The sequence below is a fragment of the Mustelus asterias genome, chromosome 18 (assembly GCF_964213995.1).
Source record: "Mustelus asterias chromosome 18, sMusAst1.hap1.1, whole genome shotgun sequence".
Lineage (NCBI taxonomy): Eukaryota > Metazoa > Chordata > Chondrichthyes > Carcharhiniformes > Triakidae > Mustelus > Mustelus asterias.
Genome location: NC_135818.1, coordinates 7,100,158 through 7,126,983, shown reverse-complemented (window position 1 = coordinate 7,126,983; position 26,826 = coordinate 7,100,158). Strand labels below are relative to the sequence as shown.

General features: G+C 45.6%; 1 protein-coding gene across 4 annotated transcripts in view; it reads left to right on the top strand.

The window, feature by feature from the left end:
- The window catches only part of gpr176 (G protein-coupled receptor 176), a 94,976-nt gene that overhangs the window by 30,295 nt on the left and 37,855 nt on the right, over positions 1-26,826 (top strand). Inside the window, exon 1 of one of the 4 annotated variants that reach the window (XR_013499979.1) lies at positions 12,233-12,791. The exons of 2 other annotated variants lie outside the window; for them this stretch is intronic. Coding sequence is in view for 1 of the 2 variants with exons in the window: in XM_078233326.1 (XP_078089452.1) it covers positions 12,590-12,791 (202 nt within the window). In the remaining variant the exon portion in view is untranslated. Of the gene's footprint in view, positions 1-12,232; positions 12,792-26,826 lie in introns of those variants that run through there. One more of the 4 variants, XM_078233326.1, reaches the window with a different exon arrangement.

Here is a 26,826-nt window from a genome sequence, read left to right as displayed (position 1 = left end):
TCAGAAAATTGGGCAAGTTTATACAACGCGCTAGTGCAAATCCTCAAATATGCCACAGAGTTAATCACAGAATCATAGTTATGTGATAGAAACATCTTAACTAGAAGCAGGAGTAGGCCATTCGGCCCTTCGAGCCTGCTCTGCCATTCATCTTGATCATGGCTGATCATCAAATCCAATATCCTGATCCCTCCTTCCCCCCATATCCCTTGATCCCTTTAGCCCCAAGAGCTATATCTAATTTCTTCTTGAAATCAGACAATGTTTTGGCCTCAACTACTTTCTGTGGTAGTGAATTCCACACATTCGCCACCCTCTGGGTGAAGAAATTTCTCCTCACCTCAGTCCTAAAAGGTTTAGTAGTCTTACAACACCAGGTTAAAGTCCAACACGAGCTTTCGGAGCATTGCCCCTTCATTGCGGCACGGTAGCACAGTGGTTAGCACTGCTGCTTCACAGCTCCAGGGATCTGGGTTCGATTCCCGGCTTGGGTCACTGTCTGTGTGGAGTTTGCACATTCTTCTTGTGTCTGCGTGGGTTTCCTCCGGGTGCTCCGGTTTCCTCCCACAGTCCAAAGATGTGCGGGTTAGGTTAATTGGCCATGCTAAATTGCCCCTTAGTGTCCCGGGATGCATAGGTTAGAGGGAGTAGCGAGTAAATATGTGGGGATATGGGGATAGAGCCTGGGTGGGATTGTGGTCGGTGCAGACTCGATGGGCCGAATGGCCTCTTTCTGCACTGTAGGGTTTCTATAATTGATCTATGATTCATCAGGTGAGTGCAGGATTTGTTTCACAAACAGGGCATATATAGACACAAACTCAATTACAAGATAATGGTTGGAATGCGAGTCTTAACAGGTAATCAAGTCTTAACAGGTGCAGACAATGTGAGTGGAGAGAGGGTTAAACGCAGGTTAAAGAGATGTGTATTGTCTCCAGCCAGGACAGTTAGTGAGATTTTGCAAGCCCAGGCAAGTCGTGGGGGTTACAGATAGTGTGACATGAACCCAAGATCCCGGTTGAGACCGTCCTCATGTGTGCAGAACGTGGCTATCAGTCTCTGCTCAGTGATTCTGCGTCTAAAAGGTTTACCCCTTATCCTCAAACTATGACCCCCTAGTTCTGGACATCCCCACCATTCTTTCTGAATCTAACCTGTCTAACCCTGTTAGAATTTTAGAAGTTTCTATGAGATCCCCTCTTACTCTTCTAAACTCCAGTGAATATAATCCTAATCCTAGTCTCTCCTCATATGACAGACCTGCCATCCCAGGAATCAGCCTGGTAAACCTTCGCTGTGCTCCCTCTATAGCAAGGACACCAAAACTGCACACAATACTCCAGGTGTGGCCTCACCAATGTGCCCTATACAATTGCAGCAAAACATTCCTATCCCTATATAGGGTTGGGAAGCATTTTCTGATCAGGGCCAGTGTGAGCTCCTGGACTCGTTTCGATCGCCTCAGGGGGTCGGAGAGGAATTTCCCAGATTTGTTTTCCCCATATTGGCCCTGGGGTTTTCACTCTGGGTTTTCGCCTCTCCCTGGAGATCACATGGTCTAGAATGGGGGGGTGGGGGTGAGTTAATAGGTTGTGATGAACAAAGCATCGTAGCTGTGAGGGACAGCTCGGTGGATGGGATATTAGGATGTAGATAGGCTGGAAAATTGGGCGGGGATCCTGGATTCAGGATTCAATCCTGGACCGGGGAGCGGCGCGGGCTTGGAGGGCCGAAGGGCCTGTTCCTGTGCTGTATTGTTCTTTGTTCTATACTTAAATCCTCTCACTGGAATGCCAACATACCATTCGGGTTGTAAGATAATGGAAGGGAATACAAATAGGGAGCAATTGAACTCAAATGCATGCATGCTAAGGCTAACTGATGACAGCTTGATGGATGCACTGTAACAATTATAACCATTAACATCACAAACCCTTTGTTACCACGCTCACAAGCCAGGCATCCTATCATTCTTATTGCCTGAAATATTAACAACATTACCATTGGTTTCAGATCTTCAAACTATTATCAGTTCTGGATCCGGCTTGTGAATATTGATTATGGCAAAGCAAGTGTTGGTGACACCATTTGAATTGAGTCATAGTTTGTGGGTAATTTGAGGGCCTCAACTGGATACAAATACATAGAAGCCCCACAGTGCAAAAGAAGATCATTCGGCCCATCGAATCTGCCCCAAACCCTCCAAAAGAGCACTCTACCTAGGCCCACTCACCCCCGGCACTGCCCAAGGGGCAAAGTGCCCATGCCCAGGGGGCACCCTGGCACTGCCCACAGGGCATCAGGCAGTGCAAAGGGGGTGGGGCCTATTCTGGGCGGGGCCTAGGGGCAATTGGTGGGGTTGGGGTGTCCCGCTGCCACTCTGCATGGCAATCGGTCTGGGCTGGAGGGAGGGCAGCGATTGGGGCGGGCTGTGGGGGGTGCTCTGCCTCTCGGGGGGGGGGGTCTGACCCCAGGGCACGGGGGGGTCAGGGGGGATCTACCGGGGTGAGAGGGGTGGGGGATCGCCACAGTTGGGTGCGGGGGGTTGGACATCAGAGCGCTCCTGGACGGGGGGTGGTCGGGGCAGGCCCGGGAATTGTTGTGGGAGCCACGATCGGGCTGTGGGGTGGGGGGTTGGAGCGGCAGCACTGCGGGAGCCCCGGGCTGGCCAGCGATCGAGCTGGCCAACAAACAGAGAGTCTGATAGACCGGGGCCACTGCGCACGCGCAGAGTTCTAGAACTGTCAAACTCCAGCGCAAAGAGCCCCCCCGCTGGTTTTTTAATGATAGTCACGATTGTGACCTCTGCAGTGCACAGAGTGGGGAGATTCAGGTAAGAAGTTGAACTGACAAAACAGTCATGATCTAGAACAGTTTTGCCACCTATTCAGCACTTTTGGGAGAATCGCCCCCAAGGTCTGGGTGAAATTTACATTGTATATTTCAGAGCAAATTAATAGTGAGTACGTGTTGTTTGGTGACTTGGTGATTCCTTCTATCTCATTGCTGATGATTGGGAGTAGGCTAATGGGATTAGATTACAAAGGGACATCACTGTAATGCTCCATAGATTAATTGCTTGTATTAGGTCTTTGTATCCAGTTTGTATCCTCTCTTTGTCTTCCTATTTTTCTTTTGCCTTCGGATGGATTGTCTGACAATCTTTACCTGCAGTGACTGCAAATACCATAGAACGCCCACAGTGCAGAAGGAGGCCATTCGGCCCATCGAGTGCACCGACAACAATCCCACTCAGGCCCTATCCCCGCAACCCCACACATTTATCCTGCTAATCCCTCTAACCTACGCATCCTGAGACACTAAGGGGCAATTTAGCATGACTAATCCACCTAACCCGCACATCTTTGGACTGTGGGAGGAAACCAGAGCATCTGGAGGAAACCCACGCAGACACGGGGGGAATGTGCAAACTCCGCACAGACCGGGAATCGAACCCAGTTCCCTGGCACTGTGAGGCAGCAGTGCTAACCACTGTGCCACTGTGTCGCCCAGATGGGCAGTAGGCTTAGCTTGGGGATATTAATCTACAAACAAAAAAGACCCCTGGCCTCAGAAAATTACAACATCTTTCAAATGGAAGTGAGGGAAATCAAAACTCAGAAAGTTCCACTGCAGATAGCGAGTAAGCTGTCTGCTCAATGGGGCTGCGAATATGTCGGTGTATCTCCATAATAGCACTCACATTTCAACAGCAACTAAAAGCGTTTCTTCAAAGTGTTTTGATTGTGACTGTGGTGCTTTCCTTCATACAGCACCTTTCATGAGCTAAGGATGCTCCAAAGCACTTTACAAGTAATGGAACATTTTTGAAATGTAGTCACTGTTGAAACATAGCACACACAGCAGGAAATGTGTGCAGCAAGATCTCACAAACAGGAAAGCTTAAGTTTATTCATTAGTGTCACAAGTAGGCTTACATTAACACTGCAATGAAGTTACTATGAAAATCCTCTAGTCGCCACACTCTGGCACCTGTTTGGGTACACTGAGGGAGAATTTAGCATGGCCAATGCAACTAACCAGCACGTCTTTCGGATTGTGGGAGCAAACCGGAGCACCCGGAGGAAACCCACGCAGACACGGGGAGAAGGTGCAGACTCCGCATGGACAGTGACCCGAGGCTGGCATTGAACCGGGGTCCTTAGTGCTTTGAGGCAGCAGTGCTAACCCACTGTGCCACCATACTGAATGTGACGACTGTCAGATATTCTGTATTGGTGATGGTGGTTGAGGGGTAAACAGATAATGGGGCAAGTTCCGTATAATTGAATGCGTTTGATTATGGGTACCCAGACTAGCTTTTGAGTCCACATAAAAGGCAGAAATTATAGTAACGTTATCGTACCACATCACTTGTTAATTCTCTAATTGGTCAAGTTACACGTTTTGATCAAGTCTCTATCACAGCCAAATTAATTGAGATACTCCCGCCCACAACGGGAGACGTTTGTTATATTTATTGTCAACCAAACCTGTTTCCTAATTACAGTGCAGGTGAAGCATTTTGCATTTGCTCTGAGTCATCTGGACTCAAAATGTTGGCTCCATTCTCTCTCCACAATGAGCATCCGCAGTAATTCACTTTTATTTTTATCCTTTTTGCTCTTTCTGTTTTCATGGCTTAGGTTGATAATACTTTACCCACTGCGGAAGAGGAAGATAAATGGTCCCCGCTTCAAAGTGAACATGAGATTCTTTTCATTTTCCAGGTTTAGCAGATACACTCTGCGCTTTGTAAGAAGACCTGGTCAAGGAGTTTTTAATCTTACATAGGGGAATACGAAATTAAACTGGAATTTAAAAAAAAATCACAGTACATGAATCTGATATATTACCCTCAATATTTGATTTGAGTTATTATTGTCACATGTATTAACATACAGTGAAAAGTATTGTTTCTTGCGTGCTATACAGACAAAACATACCGTTCATAGAGAAGGAAACAAGAGAGTGCAGAATGTAGTGTTACAGTCATAGCTAGGGTATAGAGAAAGATCAACTTAATGCAAGGTAAGTCCATTCAAAAGTCTGATAGCAGCAGGGAAGAAGCTGTTCTTGAGTCGGTTGCTACGTGACCTCAGACTTTTGTATCTTTTTCCTGAAGGAAGAAGGTGGAAGAGAGAATGTCCGGGGTGTGTGGGGTCCTTAATTATGCTGGCGGTTTTGCTGAGACAGTGGGAAGTGTAGACAGAGTCAATGGATAGGAGGCTGGTTTGCTTGATGGATTGGGCTACATTCACAACCTTTTGTAGTTCCTTGCGGTCTTGGGCAGAGCAGGAGCCATACCAAACTGTGATATAACCAGAAAGAATGCTTTCTATGGTGCATCAGTAAAAGTTGGTGAGAGTCATAGCTGACATGTCAAATTTCCTTCGTCGTCTGAGAAAATAGAGGCGTTGGTGGGCTTTCTTAACTATAGTGTCGGCATGGGGGGACCAGGACAGTTTGCTGGTGATCTGGACACCTAAAAACCTGAAGCTCTCGACTCTTTCTACTTCATCCCCATTGATGTAGACAGGGACATGTTTTCCTTTATGCTTCCTGAAGTCGATGACAATCTCCTTTGTTTTGTTGACATTGAGGGAGAGATTATTGTTGCCGCATCAGTTCACCAGATTCTCTATCTCATTCCTGTACTCTGTCTCGTCATTGTTTGAGATCTGACCCACTACGGTGGGTGTCGTCAGCAAACTTGAAAATTGAATTGGAGGGGAATTTGGCCGCACAGTGATAGGTGTATAAGGAGTATAGTAGGGGGCTGAGAACACAGCCTTGTGGGGCACCGGTGTTGAGGATGATCGTGGAGGAGGTGTTGTTGCCTATCCTTACTGATTGTGGTCTGTGAGTTAGGAAGTTCAGGATCCAGTCGCAGAGGGAGGTGCCGAGGCCCAGGCCGCGGAGTTTGGAGATGAGTTTCGTGGGAATAATAGTGTTGAAGGCTGAGCTGTAGTCAATAAATAGGAGTCTGACATAAGTGTCCTTGTTCCCTAGGTGTTCCAGGGTTAGTGCAATATGTTGCAGGGGGCAATAACTATAGAGACAGATGATACTATAGAAATCCCACATGAGTATAGGGATGCAGATGTTACGTTGCAGTTACACAAAACCCTAGTTAGACTCCACTTAGAGTACTGTGAGCAGGTATGGGCACCACACCTTAGAAAAGATGTTTTGGCCCTGGAGGGAGTTTGACCCAGGTTTACATGAATGATACCTGGACTTCAGGGGTTAAGTTACGAGGACAGATTAGATTAGATTGCGTGTGTCAGTGCAGACTCGATGGACCAAAGGTCTTCTTCTGCACTGTATGATTCTATAAATTAGGCCGTTATTCTCTCGAATTCAGAAGGTTGAATGGTGATCTGATAGAAGTCTACAAAATACTTGCAGGGAAGAACAGGGTGGATAAGGATAAACTGTTTCCATTTGTTGAAGGCTCTGGAATTACTCATGTGGGATTTCTATATTATCATCTGTCTCTATAGTTATTACTCCTTGCAACATATTGAGAATAATATGAGAGTCATGTACTGCGATTTTTAAAAAATTCCAGTTTAATTTCCTAATTTAACTGCACACTGCAAGCAAACATGGAAGTTATATAATCTTCTACACTTCTTTAATTACTCGGAAACTGTTTTCTGGCAAGGTATTCACTCATCTGGTACAATGTTGACAATCTGTCTGTATCATATTCATTAAGCAACTAAACCTTGTGTTGTTTAACAGATTGAATCATTTGAAGCATTTGTTTAGAGCATAGAAATGCAGGCAAATTGCAACTTTCATATGCAAACACACAAGGAAGGCAGATAGGAAAAAGATGAAGCTAATCCATCAACTCTGTCCTACTGGTGAGAATGTGGGACAGATGTGAGTCATTGAGTGAACAACATCAAGGCTTGTAAGGGGAAATTGGATAAGCACAAGAGGTGGCATGGTGGCACAGTCGTTAGCACTGCTGCCTCACAGCGCCAGGGACCTGGGTTCGATTCCCAGCTGAGTCACTGTCTGTGTGGAGTTCGCACGTGCTCCCCATGTCTGTGTGGGTTTCCTCCGGGTGCTCCGGTTCCCTTCCACAGTCTGAAAGGCGTATTGGTTAGGTGCATTGGCCGTGCTAAATTCTCCCTCAGTGTACCCGAACAGGTGCCGGAGTGTGGCGACTAGGGAATTTTCACAGTAACTTCATTGCAGTATTAATGTAAGCCTACTTGTGACACTAATAAATAACTTAAACTTTAAAAAATGGGAGATGGTGGTGTACTGATGATGTCACTGGCCTGGAGGGTCAGGGGATGTGTTCAAATCCCAGGAATTTAACCTGAATTTATTCAACTAATAAATCTGAAATTATAAAGCTAGTTTCAGGAATGGAAATGATTGTTGTCAAAACCTCTCTGGTTCGCTCATGCCCTTTAGAGAGGGAAATGTGACATCTATACATGTGGCGCTTAACTGCCCCCTGAAATGGCCAAGCAAGTCACTCAGCTCAAGGGCAATTGGGGGTGGATTGACAAATGCTGGCCTTGCCCAGTGAGGCTCATATCCCGATGAATGGCGGTAGGGTTTGATGGAAAAGGGTGAGAGGACACTGCCCAGAACATAAATACTGGCATAGACCGGTCTATTTCTATTCTGTAAACTCACATTAATTCTATGTGTGCAAGTCTTGTTCCTTCATTATTTGATTTGATTTGATTTGATTTATTATTGTCACATATATTAACATATCGTGAAAAGTATTGTTTCTTGTGCGCTATACAGACAAAGCATACCGTTCATAGAGAAGGAAAGGAGAGAGTGCAGAATGTAGTGTTACAGTCATAGCTAGGGTGGAGAGAAAGATCAACTTAATGCGAGGTAAGTCCATTCAAAGTCTGATGGCAGCAGGGAAGAAGCTGTTCTTGAGTCGGTTGGTACGTGACCTCAGACTTTTGTATCTTTTTCCCGACGGAAGAAGGTGGAAGAGAGAATGTCCGGGGTGCGTGGGGTCCTTAATTATGCTGGCTGCTTTGCTGAGGCAGCGGGAAGTGTAGACAGAGTCAATGGATGGGAGGCTGGTTTGTGTGATGGATTGGGCTGCATTCATGGCTTTTGTAGTTTCTTGAAATACTTTAAAATAATTTTAAATACTTCAGTTAAGTCTGTTCAAGGTCAATGCTCATTTTTTAAAAGTAAGAAGACCCATTTCCTGAGCCCTACGTGTTCAGTTTTTAAAGTTTATTTTTATTAGTATCACGAGTAGGCCTACATTAACACTGCAATGAAGTTACTGTGAAAATCCCCTAGTCGCCACACTCTGGCGCCTGTTCGGGAGAATTTAGCATGGCCAATGCACCTAGCCAGCATGGATCGTGGGAGGAAACCCACGCAGACACGGGGAGAACGTGCAGATCTGCACAGACAGTGACCCAAGCCGGGAATCGAACCCAGGTCCCTGGCGCTGTGAGGCAGCAGTGCTAACCACTGTGCCACCGTTAGGGAACTTGGAGGTAAGTGTCCACGCCTTGGGCTACCTTGACCTAGATGGTGAGAAGCTTTTTGGATACTTGGTGCAGCAGTACACATCCAGGCAAGTGAAGATTATTCCATCACACCGTTGACTTGTAGGTGGTAGACTTTGAGGAGGCTTTTGAGGAGTCCGAAGGTTGGCTACTCAGTATGTCATACCCACTCTTTGACCATCTCTAGTAACCACAGCCATTATGTGGCTTGGAGGGGAACTTGCAAGTGATAGTGTTCCCTTGTCATAGAGTCATAGAATCCTAGTAGTGCGACAGAGGCCATTTGGCCCATTGAGTTTGCACCGATTCTTTGAGAGAGTATCTTACCCAGGTTCCCTCCCCCTCCCTATCCCTGTAACCCCACACATTTAACATTGCTAATCCATCTAACCTGCACATCTTGGGACACTAAGGGGCAATTTAGCATGGATAATCCACTAACCTGCACATCTTTGGTCTGGGAGAGGAAACCGGAGCACCCGGAGGAAATCCACGGGGAGAACGTGCAAACTCCACACAGACAGTCACCAAGGCCGGAATTGAACCCTGGAGCTGTGAGGCAGCAGTGCTGAACACTATACCACTGTGCCCTGTCCTTCTAGGTGGTAGCAGTTGTAGGCTTGGAAGGTGCTGTTGAAGGAGCCTTGATGCTTTTCTGCAGTGTGTACTGATGCCACTATGTGTTGGTGGTGGAGGGTAAATGCTGAGAGGATGTTTCCCCCTTGTTGGGGAGTCTAAACTTATGAGGCCCAGTCAAAAGTTAGGACTGAGATAAGTGGAATTATTTTTCTCTGACAGGGTCATTAGTCGGTGGGATTCTCTTCCTCAGAAAGCAGTGGAGGCTGGGACATTGAATACATTCAACGTGGAGTTAGACAGATGTTTGATTGACAAGGGAGTGAAGGATTATGGGGGGCAGTCAGGAAAGTGGATCTGAGGCCATGAACAGTTCAGCCATGGTCTTATTGAATGGTGGAGCAGGCTTAGGAGGGCCGAATGGCCTACTCCTGTTCCTAATTCTTGTGAACTTTAATCACATTGTTGATGATCAAGCGAAGGTTGATAGGATGGCAGTTGGCTGGATTAAGTTTGACCTGCTCTTTATGGGTAGGTCACATCTGGGCTATTTTCCATTTTGACGGTTAGATGCCAGTGTCGTCGCTGTATTTGAACAGATAGACTAGAGGCGCGGCTAGTTCTGAAATGGGGGGGGGGGGGGGGTGCGTGATTTTACCAGTCGTTCATGCCATGCTCCCACTGCAGCGAAATCAGAGAATTTGGCACCCACTGCGGCGAGATGGGAAAATCCCACCGGTGTGAATGGTGGTCAGACTCCGGCTAGGGAGTCAGCACACAGCTAGGGTGTTGTCCTGACCCATTGGGTGGAATTTTCCTGTCTCGCCCACCATGGAAATCATAGTGGACGGGACACGGACCATACAAAGGTCGTTGACCTTGGGGCAAGCGCAGAGGGGAAATCCGGACCATAGTTTTTGTTGTGCCCAACTGTTTTGTGAAATCAGGTGGAGTGAATCAATGTAAACAATGCTTGCAATTGGAACAGAAAAATATTGCGTTTCCGCATAAACCAAAATATCAGTTTGCCAGATTTTATTTTTCTCTACATATTTTCTTAAAGGAGAATCCGTTAATATTAGTGTTGGACTGCAATTGCCAACCAACAGGAGGCAGTGGCATAGTGGTATTGTCACTGGGCTAGTAAACCAGTAGACCCAGGGTAATGCTCTGGGGACCTGTGTTCGAATCCCACCATGGTCGATGGTGAAGTTTGAATTTACAAAGGAAAAGATCTGGAATTAAAAGTCTACTGACGACCATGAACCCATTGTCAATTATCATAAAACCCATCTGGTTCACTAATGTCCTTTAGGGAAGGAAATCTGCCGTCCTTACCTGGTCTGACCTACATGTGACTCGAGAGCCACAACAATGTGGTTGACTCTTAACTGCCCTCTGGGATGGACACTAAATGCTGGCTTAGCCAGCGACACCCATATCCCATAAGACCATAAGATATAGGAGCAGAATTAGGCTATTCGGCCCATTGAGTCTGTTCCGCCATTCAATCCTGGCTGAAATAAATCTCATCCTCATTCTCCTGAATTCTCGCCGTAACTCTTGATCCCCTTATTGTTCAAGAACCTATCTATCTCTGTCTTAAAAGACACTCAATGACCCGGCCTCCACAGCCCTCTGTGGTAATGAGTTCCACAGATTCACCACCCTCTCTCTGGCTGAAGAAATTCCTCCTCATCTCAGTTTGAAAGGAGCGTCCCTTCACTCTGAGATTGAGCCCTCGAGTTCTGGTCTCTCTCACTAATGGAAACATCCTCTCCACGTCCACTCTATCTGGGCCTCTCAGTATTCTGTAAGTATTCTGAATGAATATAAAAAACCACGCTGTACAAGGTAAGGTAATGCAGATAATAATGGGAAGGTTTCAAAATGGTGAAACAAGAAAAAAAACCACACAAAGTCTAAGAAGCGTAAAGGAGAACATGTCCCTGTCTACATCAACGGGGCCGAAGTAGAAAGGGTTGAGAGCTTCAAGATTTTAGGTGCCCAGCTCACCAACAACCTGTCCTTGTTCCCCCATGCTGACACTATAGTTAAGAAAGCCCACCAACGCCTCTACTTTCTCAGAAGACTGAGGAAATTTGGCATATCCCCAACAACTCTCGCCAACTTTTACAGATACACCATAGAAAGCATTCTTTCTGGTTGTATCACAGCTTGGTATTGTCCCTGCTCTGCCCAAGACGGTAAGAAACTACAAAAAGTCGTGAATGTAGCCCAAACCATCATGCAAACCAGCCTCCCATCCATTGACTCCGTCTACACATCCCGCTGCCTCGGCAAAGCAGCCAGCATAATCAAGGACCCCACGCACCCCAGACATTCTCTTCCGTCGGGAAAAAGATACAAAAGTTTGAGGTCACGTACCAACCGACTCAAAAACAGCCTCTTGCCTGCTGCCTTTTGAATGGACCTATGTCGCATTAAGTTGATCTTTCTCTACACCCTAGCTATGACTGTAACACTACATTCTGCACCCTCTCCTTTCCTTCTTTATGAATGGTATGCTTTGTCAGTATAACGCGCAAGAAACAAGACTTTTCACTGTCTACCAATACATGTGACACGAATGAATCAAATCAAATCAAAGTGAATGTTCAAACGTCCCATTTGTCGGATAAAATAGGGCTTCTGGAGGTTTTCTTTAAATTAAAAAAAAATCTGTTTGGAGTCTGCATCATTTCACCTCGATGGCTTCAATAATGAGCAGGAAATTTGACAGCGTTGTGTTTTGTAAATAAAACAAATAGTCGTCAATGATGTGTCGACAGCGCCCCTTTAAGAAAGGGAATGCCATTGTTCTGTTGGCAGGCTGTGTTAAATTATCCGGGTTTCGCTCAGAAAATGAAATCTGCTTTTTTTTTGCCCAGAGACTGACTGGGGAAGCTATGTGTGTGTGTGTGTGTGTGTGTTTTCTCTGTGGCTGCTGTTTTGATGACGCCCTGGTTCAGTAATACAGCCAAATAGAACAGTTTTATCCTTCCAGCCAGATAAACCCCCTGTAGAAACGGAGTGGGAAGATAAGCGGAGGGGGGGGGGAGGGGAGTTCACCTTCACCCCCCCCTAAAGGAAAGGCTGGAGGGAGGGAGAGAGAGAAGGAGAGGGGATGGGATGAAAGTAGCTCATTTTCTCTCTCCTCCCCTACTCTCTGTCTTTCCAGTTACACTGCTGTCACCAGGCAACCGATTTCTGTCCAATTTTGATCAAGTCTTGTGCAGTGGTTGTTGGAGATTAACACAGTATCCAGTTTGGGGAGTAATCAGGGCGAAGCAAGATGTGCAGCAGAATTGGAAACTATTTGAACATTGTTAGAATGGATTCCTCTCTGTAATTACAGGGAAGGGGGCTGTCAGGTTTGGCTGGGGGAAAGGGTTGCCTTGTCTGATTTTTTTTTTGGGGGGGGGGGGGTCGTTGACCCGGCAGGATGTTTGCCTGGGAGTGGGGGATGAAGTTGAGGATGTCACATGCAGGAGGCTGCAGGTAGCATGGAACAGAACGCCAGCTCCCCTCTGAGCCCGGCCACCGGCAGCGGGGGAGCGGAGCTCTGCAACCAGACCCACAACAGCAGCGCCCGGGGGGAGCAGCGGCAAGGCGGCCCGGAGGAGCAGACCTACCGAGACTTCACCACCTCGGTGCAAATCCTCATCTTCATCGGCTCTGTCCTGGGTAAGTGCTGGCTGGGCTGGGAGTGACACACAGATACACACACTGACACACACACAGATACACACACTGACACACACACAGATACACACACAGATACACACACTGACACACATACACACTCACTGATACACACAGATACACACACTGACACACACACAGATACACACACTGACACACACACTGACACACACACAGATACACACACTGACACACACACATACACACACACTCACTGATACACACAGATACACACGCAGATACACACACACTGACACACACACAGATACACTGACACACACACAGATACACACACTGACACACATACATACACACACACTTACTGATACACACAGATACACACACTGACACACACACAGATACACACACTGACACACACACATACACACACACACACTCACTGATACACACAGATACACACGCAGATACACACACACTGACACACACACTGACACACACACTGACACACACACAGATACACACACACATACACACACACTCACTGATACACACAGATACGCACACACAGATACACACACACACAGCGATACACACACAGATACACACACACACTGATACTCACACACAGATACACTCACTGATACACACATACACACTGATACACACACACACTGATACACACACACACTGATACACACACACACTGATACACACACACAGATACACACACATAGATACACACACACACTGATACACACACACAGCGATACACACACAGCGATACACACACACAGATACACACACACAGATACACACACACTGATACACACACACAGCGATACACACACAGCGATACACACACACAGCGATACACACACACAGCGATACACACACACAGCGATACACACACAGCGATACACACACACAGCGATACACACACACAGATACACACACACAGCGATACACACACACAGCGATACACACACACAGATACACACACAATGATATACACACACACTGATATACACACACACAGATACACACACACTGATACACACACACACTGATACACACACACACACTGATATACACACACAGATATACACATACTGATACAGATACACACACTGATACACACACACAGATACACACACACATTGATACACACATAGATACACACATACACACACATTGATGCACACATACACACAGATACACACACAGATACACACACACACTGATACACGTACACAGATACACACACACACAGATACACACACACACAGATATACACACACACTGATATACACACAAAGATAAACACACACACAGATACACACATACATATACACACTGATAAACGCACACACACAGATACACATGCACAATTACACACACACAGGTACACACACAAACTGATACACACATATACACACACAGGTATACACCAACACACACCGATATACATACACAGATACACACACATCGATACACACACACAGATAAACACACACAGATACACACACACTGATACACGTACATACACACACACAGATACACTCAGATGCACACAAACAGATACAGTTACACACACAGATCGATACACATATACACAGACAAACACACACACACACACACACACAGATACTCACAGGTACACACACGAATACACACACAGATACACAGTCACACACACACAGATACACACACACAGATACACACACACACAGACAGACACCCATATATACTCACACACAGATACACCCACACAGATACACCCACACAGGTACACACACACAGATACACACATAGATACACACACAATACACACACACACAAATACACAGACACACAGACACACCCAGAGATACACACAGGTACACACATACAGTACAGACACACACACACACATCTATACACACACAGATAGAGATACACATAGACACAGATACACACACACAAATACACACACAGAGACATACACACACTGACACGCACACACACAAATATACACACACAGATAGAGATACGCACACCCACATAGACACATAAATACACACACACACACACACCCACACACACACATATATACACACGCACACTTACACGCATACACACATACATACACACAGATAGAGATATGCAAGCACTCATAGACATATAGATACACACACAGACACACACACACACACATACATACACAGATAGAGATGCACACAGACACACACACAGTACACATATACAGATAAACACACACATACATATACACACACACATACATACACTGGTACACACATACACACACACAGTACATACAGCAACATCTCAATACATCCATAAACACATTTATACCTGGGCTCACACAGTGATGGCCCCACTGAAATATCTACTGCTATTTAAACTCCATGTGGGAGGATATCATTGTGTTAAATTCCATCCCACCCCTCTCCAGTAAAATGTACCCATGATATGGACAGTGGAGTGTCAATTTCAATGGGCAGGTTGACATTTGGAGCGCTGAATCCAATTAGTTAGGTGCTGTTGAAATGTGGTGATCTATTGTGATGATACGATCTGTCTGCTGCTCTTTCTGTGTGTGTCTGCCCGCCTGAGGATGTGCGCATTTGTTGGGATGGGGGAATCATAAACACTGCCAGTCTATCCCGATAGACTCCGTGACATCAGGGGTCGCAGCTGTAGCTTGTTGGGCACTGCAGTAAATCCAGAGGATTCTCCAGTGACAACAGAAGATGTCAACATTCCAGCATCAAAAGACACAGGACAGTAACCCACCCCCCACAGGACTGCGAGATTTAACCCCTCTCTCCAGCACACATCTCCATCAGTGGGATTTTCATAGAATCATAGAATCCCTACAGTGCAGAAGGAGGCCATTCGGCCCATCGAGCCTGCACCGACAACAACCCCACCCTATCCCCGTAACTCCACATATTTGCCCTGCTACTCCCCCCTGAAACTAGGGGCAATCGAGCATGGCCAATCAACCGAACCCGCGCATCTTTGGACCGTGGGAGGAAACTGGAGTACCCGGAGGAAACCCACGTAGACACGGGGAGAATGTGCAAACTCCACACAGACAGTGACGCAAGCTGGGAATCGAAACTGGGTCCCTGGTGCTGTGAGGCAGCAGTGCTAACCACTGTGCCACCGTGCCGTTCTGGAAGACACAGTTACTGCTTGAAGATGCAAGTTCTGTTTGTTTTCCTCCAGCCTTAATGTAAATTTGATTTTAATCTGATTTATTATTGTCACATGTATTGGGATACAGTGAAAAGTATTGTTTCTTGCGCGCTATACAGACAAAGCATACCGTTCATCGAGTACATGGGGAGAAGGAATGGAGAAGGGTGCAGAATATAGTGTTTTGGTCATAGCTAGGGTGTAGAGAAAGATCAGCTTAATATAATGTAGGTCCACTCAAAGGTTTGATGGCAGCAGGGAAGAGTCGGTTGGTACTTGACCTCAGACTTTTGTATCTTTTTCCCGCTGGAAGAAGGTGGAGGAGAGAATGTCCGGGGTGTGTGGGGTTTTTGATTATGCTGGCTGCTTTTCCGAGGCAGCGGGAAGTGTAGACGGAGCCAATGGATGGGAGGCTGGTTTGAGTGATGGACTGGGCTTCGTTCACGACCCTTTGTAGTTTCTTGCGGTCTTGGTCAGAGCAGGAGCCATACCAAGCTGTGATACATCCAGCACATTGGCACAGTGGTTAGCACTGCTGCCTCACAGTGCCAGAGACCCAGGTTCGATTCCCAGCTGGGTCACTGTCTGTGTGGAGTTTGCACATTCTCCCCGTGTCTGCGTGGGTTTCCTCCGGGTGCTCCAGTTTCCTCCCACAGTCCAAAGATGTGCGGGTTAGGTGGATTGGTCATGGTAAATTGTCCCTTGGTGTCAGGGGGACTAGCTAGGGTAAATGCATGGAATCACGGGGATAGGGCCTGAGTGGGATTGTGAATGGCGCCGACTCAATGGGCCGAATGGCCTCTTTCTACACTGTAGGGATTCTATGATCTGTGAAAATGAAAGACTTGCATTTATATAGCGCCTATCAAAGCGTTTTGCATCCAGTGAATTCCCTTCGTTTGAAGTGCAGTCACTATTTGAAAACATCTGTGACGAAGGGTTATCCAGACTCGAAACGTTGTCTCTATTCTCTCTCCACAGATGCTGCCAGACCTGCTGAGATCTTCCAGCATTTTCTGTTTTTGTTTCAGATTCCAGCATCTGCAATATTTTACCTTTATCTTTGGAGGATTACTGCAAGTTTCCCAATATGATTCGAAAATAATTAATACTTGGATGGTATAATCTGCATTTTGAAAAAAAAACCCTTTTTAGTATGTGGGTTCATTACCCAATCCCTGAAAAGGCAGGGGACAAAAGCTTTGAAATATAAGAAAAAGGACTCGATCAGTAAATGGAGTAGATGGAAAGGGAGGAAGCTGGACCTGGTTTAATGTTAATATTACGGTTTGACAAATTGTTATGTTTTGGAACCATGTCTTTTAAATAAAATAAAATTACGGGAGTCCTCATACCTGGCCTGACATCTGGTTGACAGAAAGCCTGAGCGGTTTGATTGTTAGAGATCAAAGGAAGGATTAGATGGATTAGAAGGTGCAAGGTATTTCTGCTTGGAGACAGTGGTGTCTGTGTGTGAACAAATGTGAGCCTCCAAAGTCCCAGAAAATTGTCTTGCTTTATACTGTCCATTTATTTTCACAGTAACTTCGTTGCAGTGTTAATGTAAGACTACTTGTGACTAATAAATAAACTTTAAAACTTTTTAGTTACAAGATGAAAGAAAGTTGAAGGATACGTACTTAGCATTTCTATCTAGATACAAGGCCCGTGTGATTCACATTGTCATGGAGAAGGATGCAGAGGAAGCCAGTTTACAGATCTGGTTGCAATCTTTCCGAGAATATCACAGACAGTATTTTGAGTCTGCCTAGATCCAAGAGAGTGGAAACAGCTCAAGACCAAAAACCTCAATGAGTCACCCGCCACACAGGAATGCAGGTGGAAACTCGTGCTTGGATTGAAAAGACTAAATTCATGGGGAGTTACAATGAGGCTGGAATATTCACCTTACATGGAGCTATGAGGAGAGTCTCTGGGTAAAGAAAACTTCACTGTGAAAGGCAATTCTAAGATCGCAAGTTACCAGGCTGAGAAAAAGAAAGAACAGGGGAAAACCTTCAGGAACTAAGAATCACTTTGGATTGATTCTGGGAAAATTGAACAGTCAAATAACAGACAGTGTAAAGCGTGCTTTGAAATGTGCTTTTTGGTAAGCTGAGAATAGGAAGAGGCTATCCCATTCTGTGGTTTAAAGTACAAGTTGCCGACAAAAATAGTGTTTAGTTAATAGTGTTTATGATTTGATTTAATTTGATTTATTATTGTCACATTTTTGGATTATAGTGAAAAGGATTGTTTCTTGCGCACTATACAGACAAAACATACCTTTCATAGAGAAGGAAAGGAGAGAGTGCAGAAGGTAGTGCTACAGTCATAGCTAGGGTGTAGAGAAAGATCAACTTAATGCAAGGTACGTCCATTCAAAAGTCTGACAGCAGCAGGGAAGAAGCTGTTCTTGAGTCGGTTGGTATGTGCCCTCAGACTTTTATATCCTTTTCCCGACGGAAGAAGGTAGAAGAGAGAATGTCCGGGATGCGTGGGGTCCTTAATTATGCTGGCTGCTTTGCCGAGGCAGCGGGAAGTGTAGACAGAGCCAATGGATGGGAGGCTGGTTTGTGTGATGGATTGGGCTACATTCACAACCTTTTGTAGTTCCTTGCGGTCTTGGGCAGAGCAGGAGCCATACCAAGCTGTGATACAACCAGAAAGAATGCTTTCTATGGTGCATCTGTAAAAGTTGGTGAGAGTTGTAGCTGACATGCCAAATTTCCTTAGTCTTCTGAGAAAGTAGAGGCGTTGGTGGGCTGTGGTTCTGTGGTTTAGAGTACAAGTTGCCTACAAAAATAGTGTTTAGTTAATAGTGCTTTTGATGATTTGTTACAGTAAACATCCTAAAACCTGAAATCTTGATGTGTCATTCTTAAAGCTATTAACTAGAAGTTTGAATTTCATTTTAAAAATGATTGGTCTCTATGGCATTTGTAACGTTACTGCCCTCCTGTGTACTTATGTTGTTGATGGAAGGAATAGTAAGGTAAAGCTTTATTAATGAGGGATCATTAGATGACTATTGTGTACTAATTTGCATTAAATAACTTTAATTTAAGTCTGGTCAATGCATAATGATATCAGTTCAGTTCTAAGGGAAACACCCGAGGACTATTAATGGAGCCTTGCTTTGTTTCTGTGAGACGAACGATGACATAATTGTAGTAAGAAGCCAACACTCAATCTGGACGTGACTCATTGATAAAGCCGCAACCAATTACATCCTGTACTTCAAACACACAGGCACTGACTTCATCAACAAATTTACCTCTTTCACACAAAACCCTCACTTGGGAGTTTATACTCTAGTAATTAGGTGGAGAGATGAAGAGATTTTTGTACTGAATCTACAGGTGGAAAGGGCACTGAAAATGACCCATAAAATCCCTACAGTGCAGAAGGAGGCCATTCGGCCCATCGAGTCTGCACCGACCACAATCCCACCCAGACCCTATCCCCATAACCCCATGCACGGTGGCACAGTGGTTAGCACTGCTGCCTCACAGCACCAGGGACCTGGGTTTGATTCCCGGCTTGGGTCACTGTCCGTGCGGAGTTTGCACGTTCTCCCCGTGTCTGCGTGGGTTTTCTCCGGGTGCTCCGATTTCCTCCCACAATCTGAAAGACGTGCTGGTTAGGTGCATTGACCCAAACAGGCACCAGAGTGTGGCGACTGGGGGAATTTCACAGTAACCTCATTTCAGTGTTAATGTAAGCCTCACTTGTGACTAATAAATAGATTTTAGTTTTATTTACCCTAGCTAGTCCCCTTGACTCTAGGGTCAATTTAGCGTGGTCAATCAACCTAACCGGCGCATCTTTGGATTGTGGGAGGAAACCGGAGCACCCGGAGGAAACCCACGCAGACACGGGCAGAATGTGCAAACTCCACACAGACAGTGACCCAAGCCGGGAATCGAACCTGGGTCCCTGGAGCTGTGGGGCAGCAGTGCTAACCACCGTGCCACAATGCCGCACCTTGTTACGAACGCCCCTGTGGCAATATTGATGAGGCTATTGCTGAATAAGTGGAATATTCCTCTGAGACAGACTGTCAACTGTTTCAAAATCTTTGCCCTCCAATGTACTTAAGATTCATTTTTTGGCTTTTACTTTTGGATGCTTCCCATTTTGGGACCGAAAGTGGGTGATCTGTCACTGGAGATTCCAGCAGGTAAACTCCTGTTTCTTTATATGCGGCTGGATAGAGGAAACAGGAGTGGTCCCTATTAATTCCTCCTGGACCCCTATGCTGCTCTGACTGCTGTCAACCTGCTCCCTTCCCCAACCCGACTCCCCAAGGATATTGGAGACCCTTCCCTCACAGCTCACCTCTGGCCCTGGTAGGATGATGTGGAGATGCTGGCGTTGGACTGGAGTAAGCACAGTAAGAAGTCTCACAACTCCAGGTTAAAGTCCAACAGGTTTGAGCAGCCACCTAAAGACTGTTCAGGGATTGGGGCGAGGGGGATGGGGGGAAAAGAGGGGGGGGACGGCAATGCGAGAGTTTGGGGGGGGAGGTGGGGGCTTGAAATCCACCCCTATTATTGCTGGAATTTACCACCTCACCCACCACAGGAATCGGAGCGGGCGGGGGAGGTGAACAAGGGGAAGGTCCGTTGACCTTGGGTGGGATTTTATGGTTTTGGGACGAGTGAGGCTGTAATAATCCTGCTCAATGTCTGCTGTAACTAGTGGAAGATCGAGAGAACCCATTTTCCTCGTGCGCATAAGCTGGGTTGAATCTGATCTTGTACCAATGTTAAGGCGACCGAATGGGGATACATCCTTTAAAGTTAAAGTTTAAAGTTTATCTATTAGTGTCACAAGTAGGCTTACATTATCATTGCAATTAAGTTACTGTGAAAATCCCCTAGTCGCCACACTCCAGCACCTGTTCGGGTACACTGAGGGAGAATTTAACACGGCCAATGTACCTAACCAGGGTGGCACAGTGGGTTAGCACTGCTGCCTCACAGCCCCATGGACTCGGGTTCAATTCCGGCCTCGGGTCACTGTCTGTGTGGGGTTTGCACATTCTCCCTGTGTCTGCATGGGTTTCCTCAGAGTGCTCTGGTTTCCTCTCACAGTCCAAAGATGTGTGGGTTAGGTTGATTGGCCATCCTAAATTAACCCTTAGTGTCAGGGAGATTAGCAGGGTAAATAAGTGGGGTTACGGGAATAGGGGTTGGGTGGGATTGTGGTCGGTGCAGACTCGATGGGCCAAATGGCCTCCTTCTGCACTGTAGGGATTCTATGAACGTCTTTCAGAATGTGGGAGGAAGTCGGAGCACCCGGAGGAAACCCACGCAGAGACGGGGAGAACGTGCAGACTCCGCACAGACAGTCACCCAAGTCGGGAATCGAACCCGGGTCCCTGGCGCTGTGATCGCTCATCAACCTTCTATTAACTTTAAGCCACTGAAGCCATTTTAACCTCTGAAGCCACGAGGGCGCTGTCTAGAATTAAGAATCTGCCGATGACCATGAAACCACAGGGGTGCTATAACACAATGCTTTGTCTGCCTCCTCTTCTCACCATCAATTCTGACCCTCGACACGTTTTTCTCAGTAAAGATTCTAAATACTTGTAATTTATTTCTGATCAATTCTAGCTCTTTGCAATATGGCTCTTGATCTTTTATGCTACATCTGGTCAAACACGTTCTCCGAATCAATGAAGGTTGGATACAGTTGACATTTAGAACGCCCTTTCTGTAAGCAGTGATTCATGCCGCGTAGAGATTAGTTGCCCTGACAATCCTTTGTTGGCCACCCTTCTAGATGGACTTTGAAAATTTGCTCTTGGGATGTGGACGACACTGTAAATCCCAATTTACCCTGTGGGCAAAAACAGACAATAATAGCTTGGGGCTGGAGCCACATGTAGGCCAGGTCTGGCAAGGGTTGCCAATGACCCTTCTCTGTGTTACTTTATTTTTTAATATGGAATAACCAAGGAGAAGGGTTGGCAACATAGACGCAGACTTAAGTTAAATGGAACAAGAAGGAGAATGTGTGATTACTTCAATCGGGCTATTGAGTTTGGCCTATTGGAGTAAGAACTCCCTGATTAAGGATCCAATTGATTGGCCAATCAGGGAGTCTTTGCCTTGTACTTAACCGGGAGTGTCAGTTCCTCTGATACCCCGGGAGGTAGACTGCTGACTGCTAGCACTCTGTGTACCGCTGTTGGAGTTTGTAAATAAAGGGATTTTGGTGAAGGGACTTTTGTCTCTGAAGACTTATTACAGAATGGAGATGAGAATTCTTTTCAGGTTCTGAGAAAGTGTGGCCTGTAATGAGCAGCTTGAAGGATCACTGGGAACAGATTCAATGGGAACTTTCAAAGGGGAAATTGGACATCAGGCGCTTTCCTGCTGTAGGAAAGAAATGTCCCCATGGAGAAACAAATCCAAGTGGATTCTTATTATGTTCCTTCCATAAACACATTGGTGAGAGGTTATTACCGAAGCCCTCTCACCCAGAGTGTGGAGTATGAGGTCTACAGAAGGGTGGGGTAAAGCAGGCGATGGCTTAGTGGTATTATCACTAAACCATTAATCCAGAGACTCAGCTAATGTTCTGGGGACCTGGGTTCGAATCCTGCCACGGCAGGTGGTGGGACTTGAATTCAATTTTTTAAAAAATTCTAGAATTAAGAATCTGCTGATGACCATGAAACCATTGTCGATTGTCAGAAAAACCCATCTGGTTCACTAATGTCCTTTGGGGAAGGAAATCTTGCTATCTGGTCTACATGTGACTCCAGAGCCATAGCAATGTGGTTGATTCTCAACTGCCCTCTGAAATGGTCTAGCAACCCACTCAGTTCAAGGGCAACTGGGGATGGGCAATAAACACTGGCCAGCCAGTGACACCCCTTGTCCCACGAATGAATAAAAAAAGGGTAAAAATAACTTAGAAAACAAAATTAAGACAGCTATTTCCAGAAATAGCGTTACAGCATGAAGCAAACCTTGCTTTATGTATTTTTTCTCTTAGTTACTTCTTTTTTCTATTATCTATCCACTCTACAGTCCAGCACAGGTTTTCATTTGATGCTTTTCTTATTGCATTGTTTGATCCTCAATCCACAACCAAGGAATTAACAATGCTCCTACGAGTGGTAATTTTCTTATTGGATTTACTGGAATTCCCATCGTCTCAGTGACTGTAAAGGGTGGTTGTGGTTTTTAGATTGGCGAGGTAGCTCTCCATGGTGTTCCTGAAGGGTCAGTTTTAAGTCCATTACCCTTTTGTTTCAATTTTTAGAAGCAACCTAGACTCAGCTTTAGGGAGCAGCATTGTAACATTTATTGAAGGCACAAGACTCACAACAGAATAAAAAATGCTGAGGGTAGTTGTAGACTTCAGAATGAGGAAGATAGGGTGGAAAAATGGGCAGAAGCATGGCATGGAAAATTAGAAACTAGAAGCAGGAGGAGGCCATTTGGCCCTTCGAGCCTGCTCTGCCCTTCATTATCATCATGACTAATCATCAAATTCAATATCCTGATCCCCCCTTCCCCCATATCCCTTGATCCCGTTAGCCTCAAGAGCTCTAACTAATTTCTTCTTGAAATCACGCAATGTTTTGGCTTCAAGTACTTCCTGTGGTAGTGAATTCCACACATTCACCACCCTCTGGATGAAGAAATTTCTCCTCACCTCAGTCTAAAAGGTTTACCCCTTATCCTCAAACTATGATCCCTAGTTCTGGACTCCCCCCACCATCGGGAACATTCTTTCTGAATCTACCCTGTCTAACCCTGTTAGAATTTTATAAGTTTCTATGAGATCCCCTCTCACTCTTCTAAACTCCAGTGAATATAATCCTAACCGACTTAGTCTCTCCTCATGTGACAGATCTGCCATCCCAGGAAGCAGCCTGGTAGACCTTCGCTGCACTCCCTCCATAGCAAGGATATTCTTCCTCAGATAAGGACACCAAAACTACACATAATACTCCAGATGTGGCCTCACCAACGCCCTATACAATTGCAGCAAAACATCCCTCTCCCTATACTCAAATCCTCTCGCTATGAAGGCCAACATACCATTTGCCTTCTTTACTCCCTGCTGTACCTGCGCCCTTACTTTCAGTGACTGGTGCACGAGGACACCAAAGTCCTCGGCAAGGCAAATGGAGTTCACGAAGAAGCAGAATGAAGTGATTCCCTTCGGAACGGCTAATATGGAAAAACAGTATGGTCCAAATGGCACTACTTAGAAAGTGTGGATAAACAGCGAGACTTTGGTATCCCACATATCAGTCAATCTTGAAAGGTGACAGAGCAAACTTTATTTATTCATTCGTGGGGCATGGGCGTCGCTGACTGGACCAACATTTATTGCCCATCCCTAGTTGCCCGAGGGCAGTTGAGTCAACCACATTGCCGTGGCTCTGGAGTCACATGTAGGCCAGACCAGATAAGGAACGGCAGTTTTCCTTCCCTAAAGGACATCAGTGAACGAAATGGGTTAACACCTGATCAGATGGTTAAAAACAAAGCATGCAAATTACTTGGGTGTTTAAATAAAAGAATAGAATACAAAAGCAAGAGGTCATGCTAGAAATCACTAGTTAGAGCCGGGATAGCGCTGGGATATTGTGGACAATTCTGGGCATCATACTGAAGAGAAATGTAAAGGTGGGAGAAAGGGCACAGAGGACATTTACCAAGATGCTGGACTTCAGGGATTCTGGACTTCAGCTATAAAAGTTAGAAACGTTGGGAATGTTCATCTTGGAACAATGAAGTTAAGATGCAACTTTATTGAGGCTTTGATTTGATTTTTGATTTTGATTTTATTTGATTTTATTTTTGTCACATATATTATCAGTGAAAAGTAATGTATCTTGCGCGCTATACAGACAAAGCATACCGCTCATAGAGAAAGAAACGAGAGAGTGCAGAATGTAGTGTTACAGTCATAGCTAGGGTGTAGAGAAAGATCAACTGAATTCAAAAGTCTGACAGCAGCAGGGAAGAAGCTGTTCTTGAGTCGGTTGATATGTGACCTCAGACTTTTGTATCTTTTTCCTGATGGAAGAAGGTGGAAGAGAGAATGTCCGGGGTGCGTGGCGTCCTTAATTATGCTGGCAGCTTTTCCGTAAGTGTAGACAGAGTCAATGGATGGGAGGCTGGTTTGCGTGATGGATTGGGCTACATTTACGACCTTTTGTAGTTTCTTGCGGTCTTGGGCAGAGCAGGAGCCACACCAAGACCAGGAGGTGTTTTGATACAAGCATAAAAGCTGTTTGTTACTTGCTCAAGCAGAATCATGCTTTTATCACCTTTTGTAACTTTATCTTTTCAATGTTCTCCTTATATCCTCTACCATCCAGAAGTCCCAGTGTGTCGAAAACTCAGCCATCTCTTGTCCTGCACAAAATATCACCCAGCCTCATTGGCCTTCACTGGGGTGCTCTGACCCACTGGGTTGAATTTAAAATTTATGTCCCCATTTTTAGATCTTCCACAGACTTTATCCATCTTACCTTTGCAATCTCCACCAGAGGTATTTATTTATTTATTAATTATTAGTGTCACAAGTCGGCTTACATTAACACTGCAGTGAAGTTACTGTGAAAATCCTCTAGTCGCCACAACCTGTTCAGGTACACTGAGGGAGAATTTAACCTCGCCAATGCACCTAACCAACACGTCTTTTGGACTGTGGGAGGAAACCGGAGCACCCGGAGGAAACCCACGTAGGCACAGGGAGAATGTGCAGACTCTGCACAGACAGTGACCCGAGCTGGGAATCGAACCTGGGTCCCTGGTGCTGTGAGGCAGCAGCGCTAACCGCTGTGCCACCGATATATCCCTGCCTAAACCCTCTGCCCGCTTACTCAGACCTTGTGTTCAATTCTACTTCCCTTCAATCCACACTGATGACAAACCTCTCGGGTTGCCCCTAACGGCACCACAACCCTGGGCAAGACAGTGAGGAGTGAGTAATTCTCCCATCAATCATGCTCAGAGATCACACTGTTGCAAATGGCTGGGATTGATAATACACGGATCATTCGTACTGTCCTCTGGTCACTGCTGGGGAAATCACTCTGCCTTCACCAGGAGAAGTGACTGCAGTTTTGCTCATGCGTTTTGTTTAGTTTGTGGAGACTCCTTTGCTGTGAGACCTGCCTTGAATCCTGCCACCGCATTGGCTCCACAGTGCAACTCATTCACTGACACACTTTGTCCACCCGAGTCCTACTCTTTGGAATCCTTCCTGAAACCCGCAAAGTCTTTACTTCCATTTGATTTATTATTGTCACATGTATTAACATACAGTGAAAAGTATTGTTTCTTGCTTTGTACAGACAAAGCATACCGTTCATAGAGAAGGAAAGGAGAGAGTGTAGAATGTAGTGTTACAGTCATAGCTAGGGTGTAGAGAAAGATCAACTTAATGCAAGGTAGGTCCATTCAAAAGTCAGCAGGGAAGGAGCTGTTCTTGAGTCGGTTGGTACATGACCTCAGACTTTTGTATCTTTTTCCTGATGGAAGAAGGTGGAAGAGAGAATATATTTCCTCTACAAGAAAACCTCTTTGCGACAAGGTTCTTGCTGTCCTGACTCTCCCACATTGGCCACAATATTCTTTGGTCAGCTCATCATATAAAGCAGCTGTGTGAAAACTGCTGTAGAACTGCACATTGTTGTTGGAGTCATCAGACTTTTGAATGGACCGACCTTATATTAAGTTGATCTTTCTCTACACCCCAGCTATGACTGTAACACTACATTCTGCACTCTCACATTTCTTTCTCCTCTATGTACTCTGTGAACAGTATGCTTTGTCTGTATAGTGCGCAAGAAACAATACTTTTCACT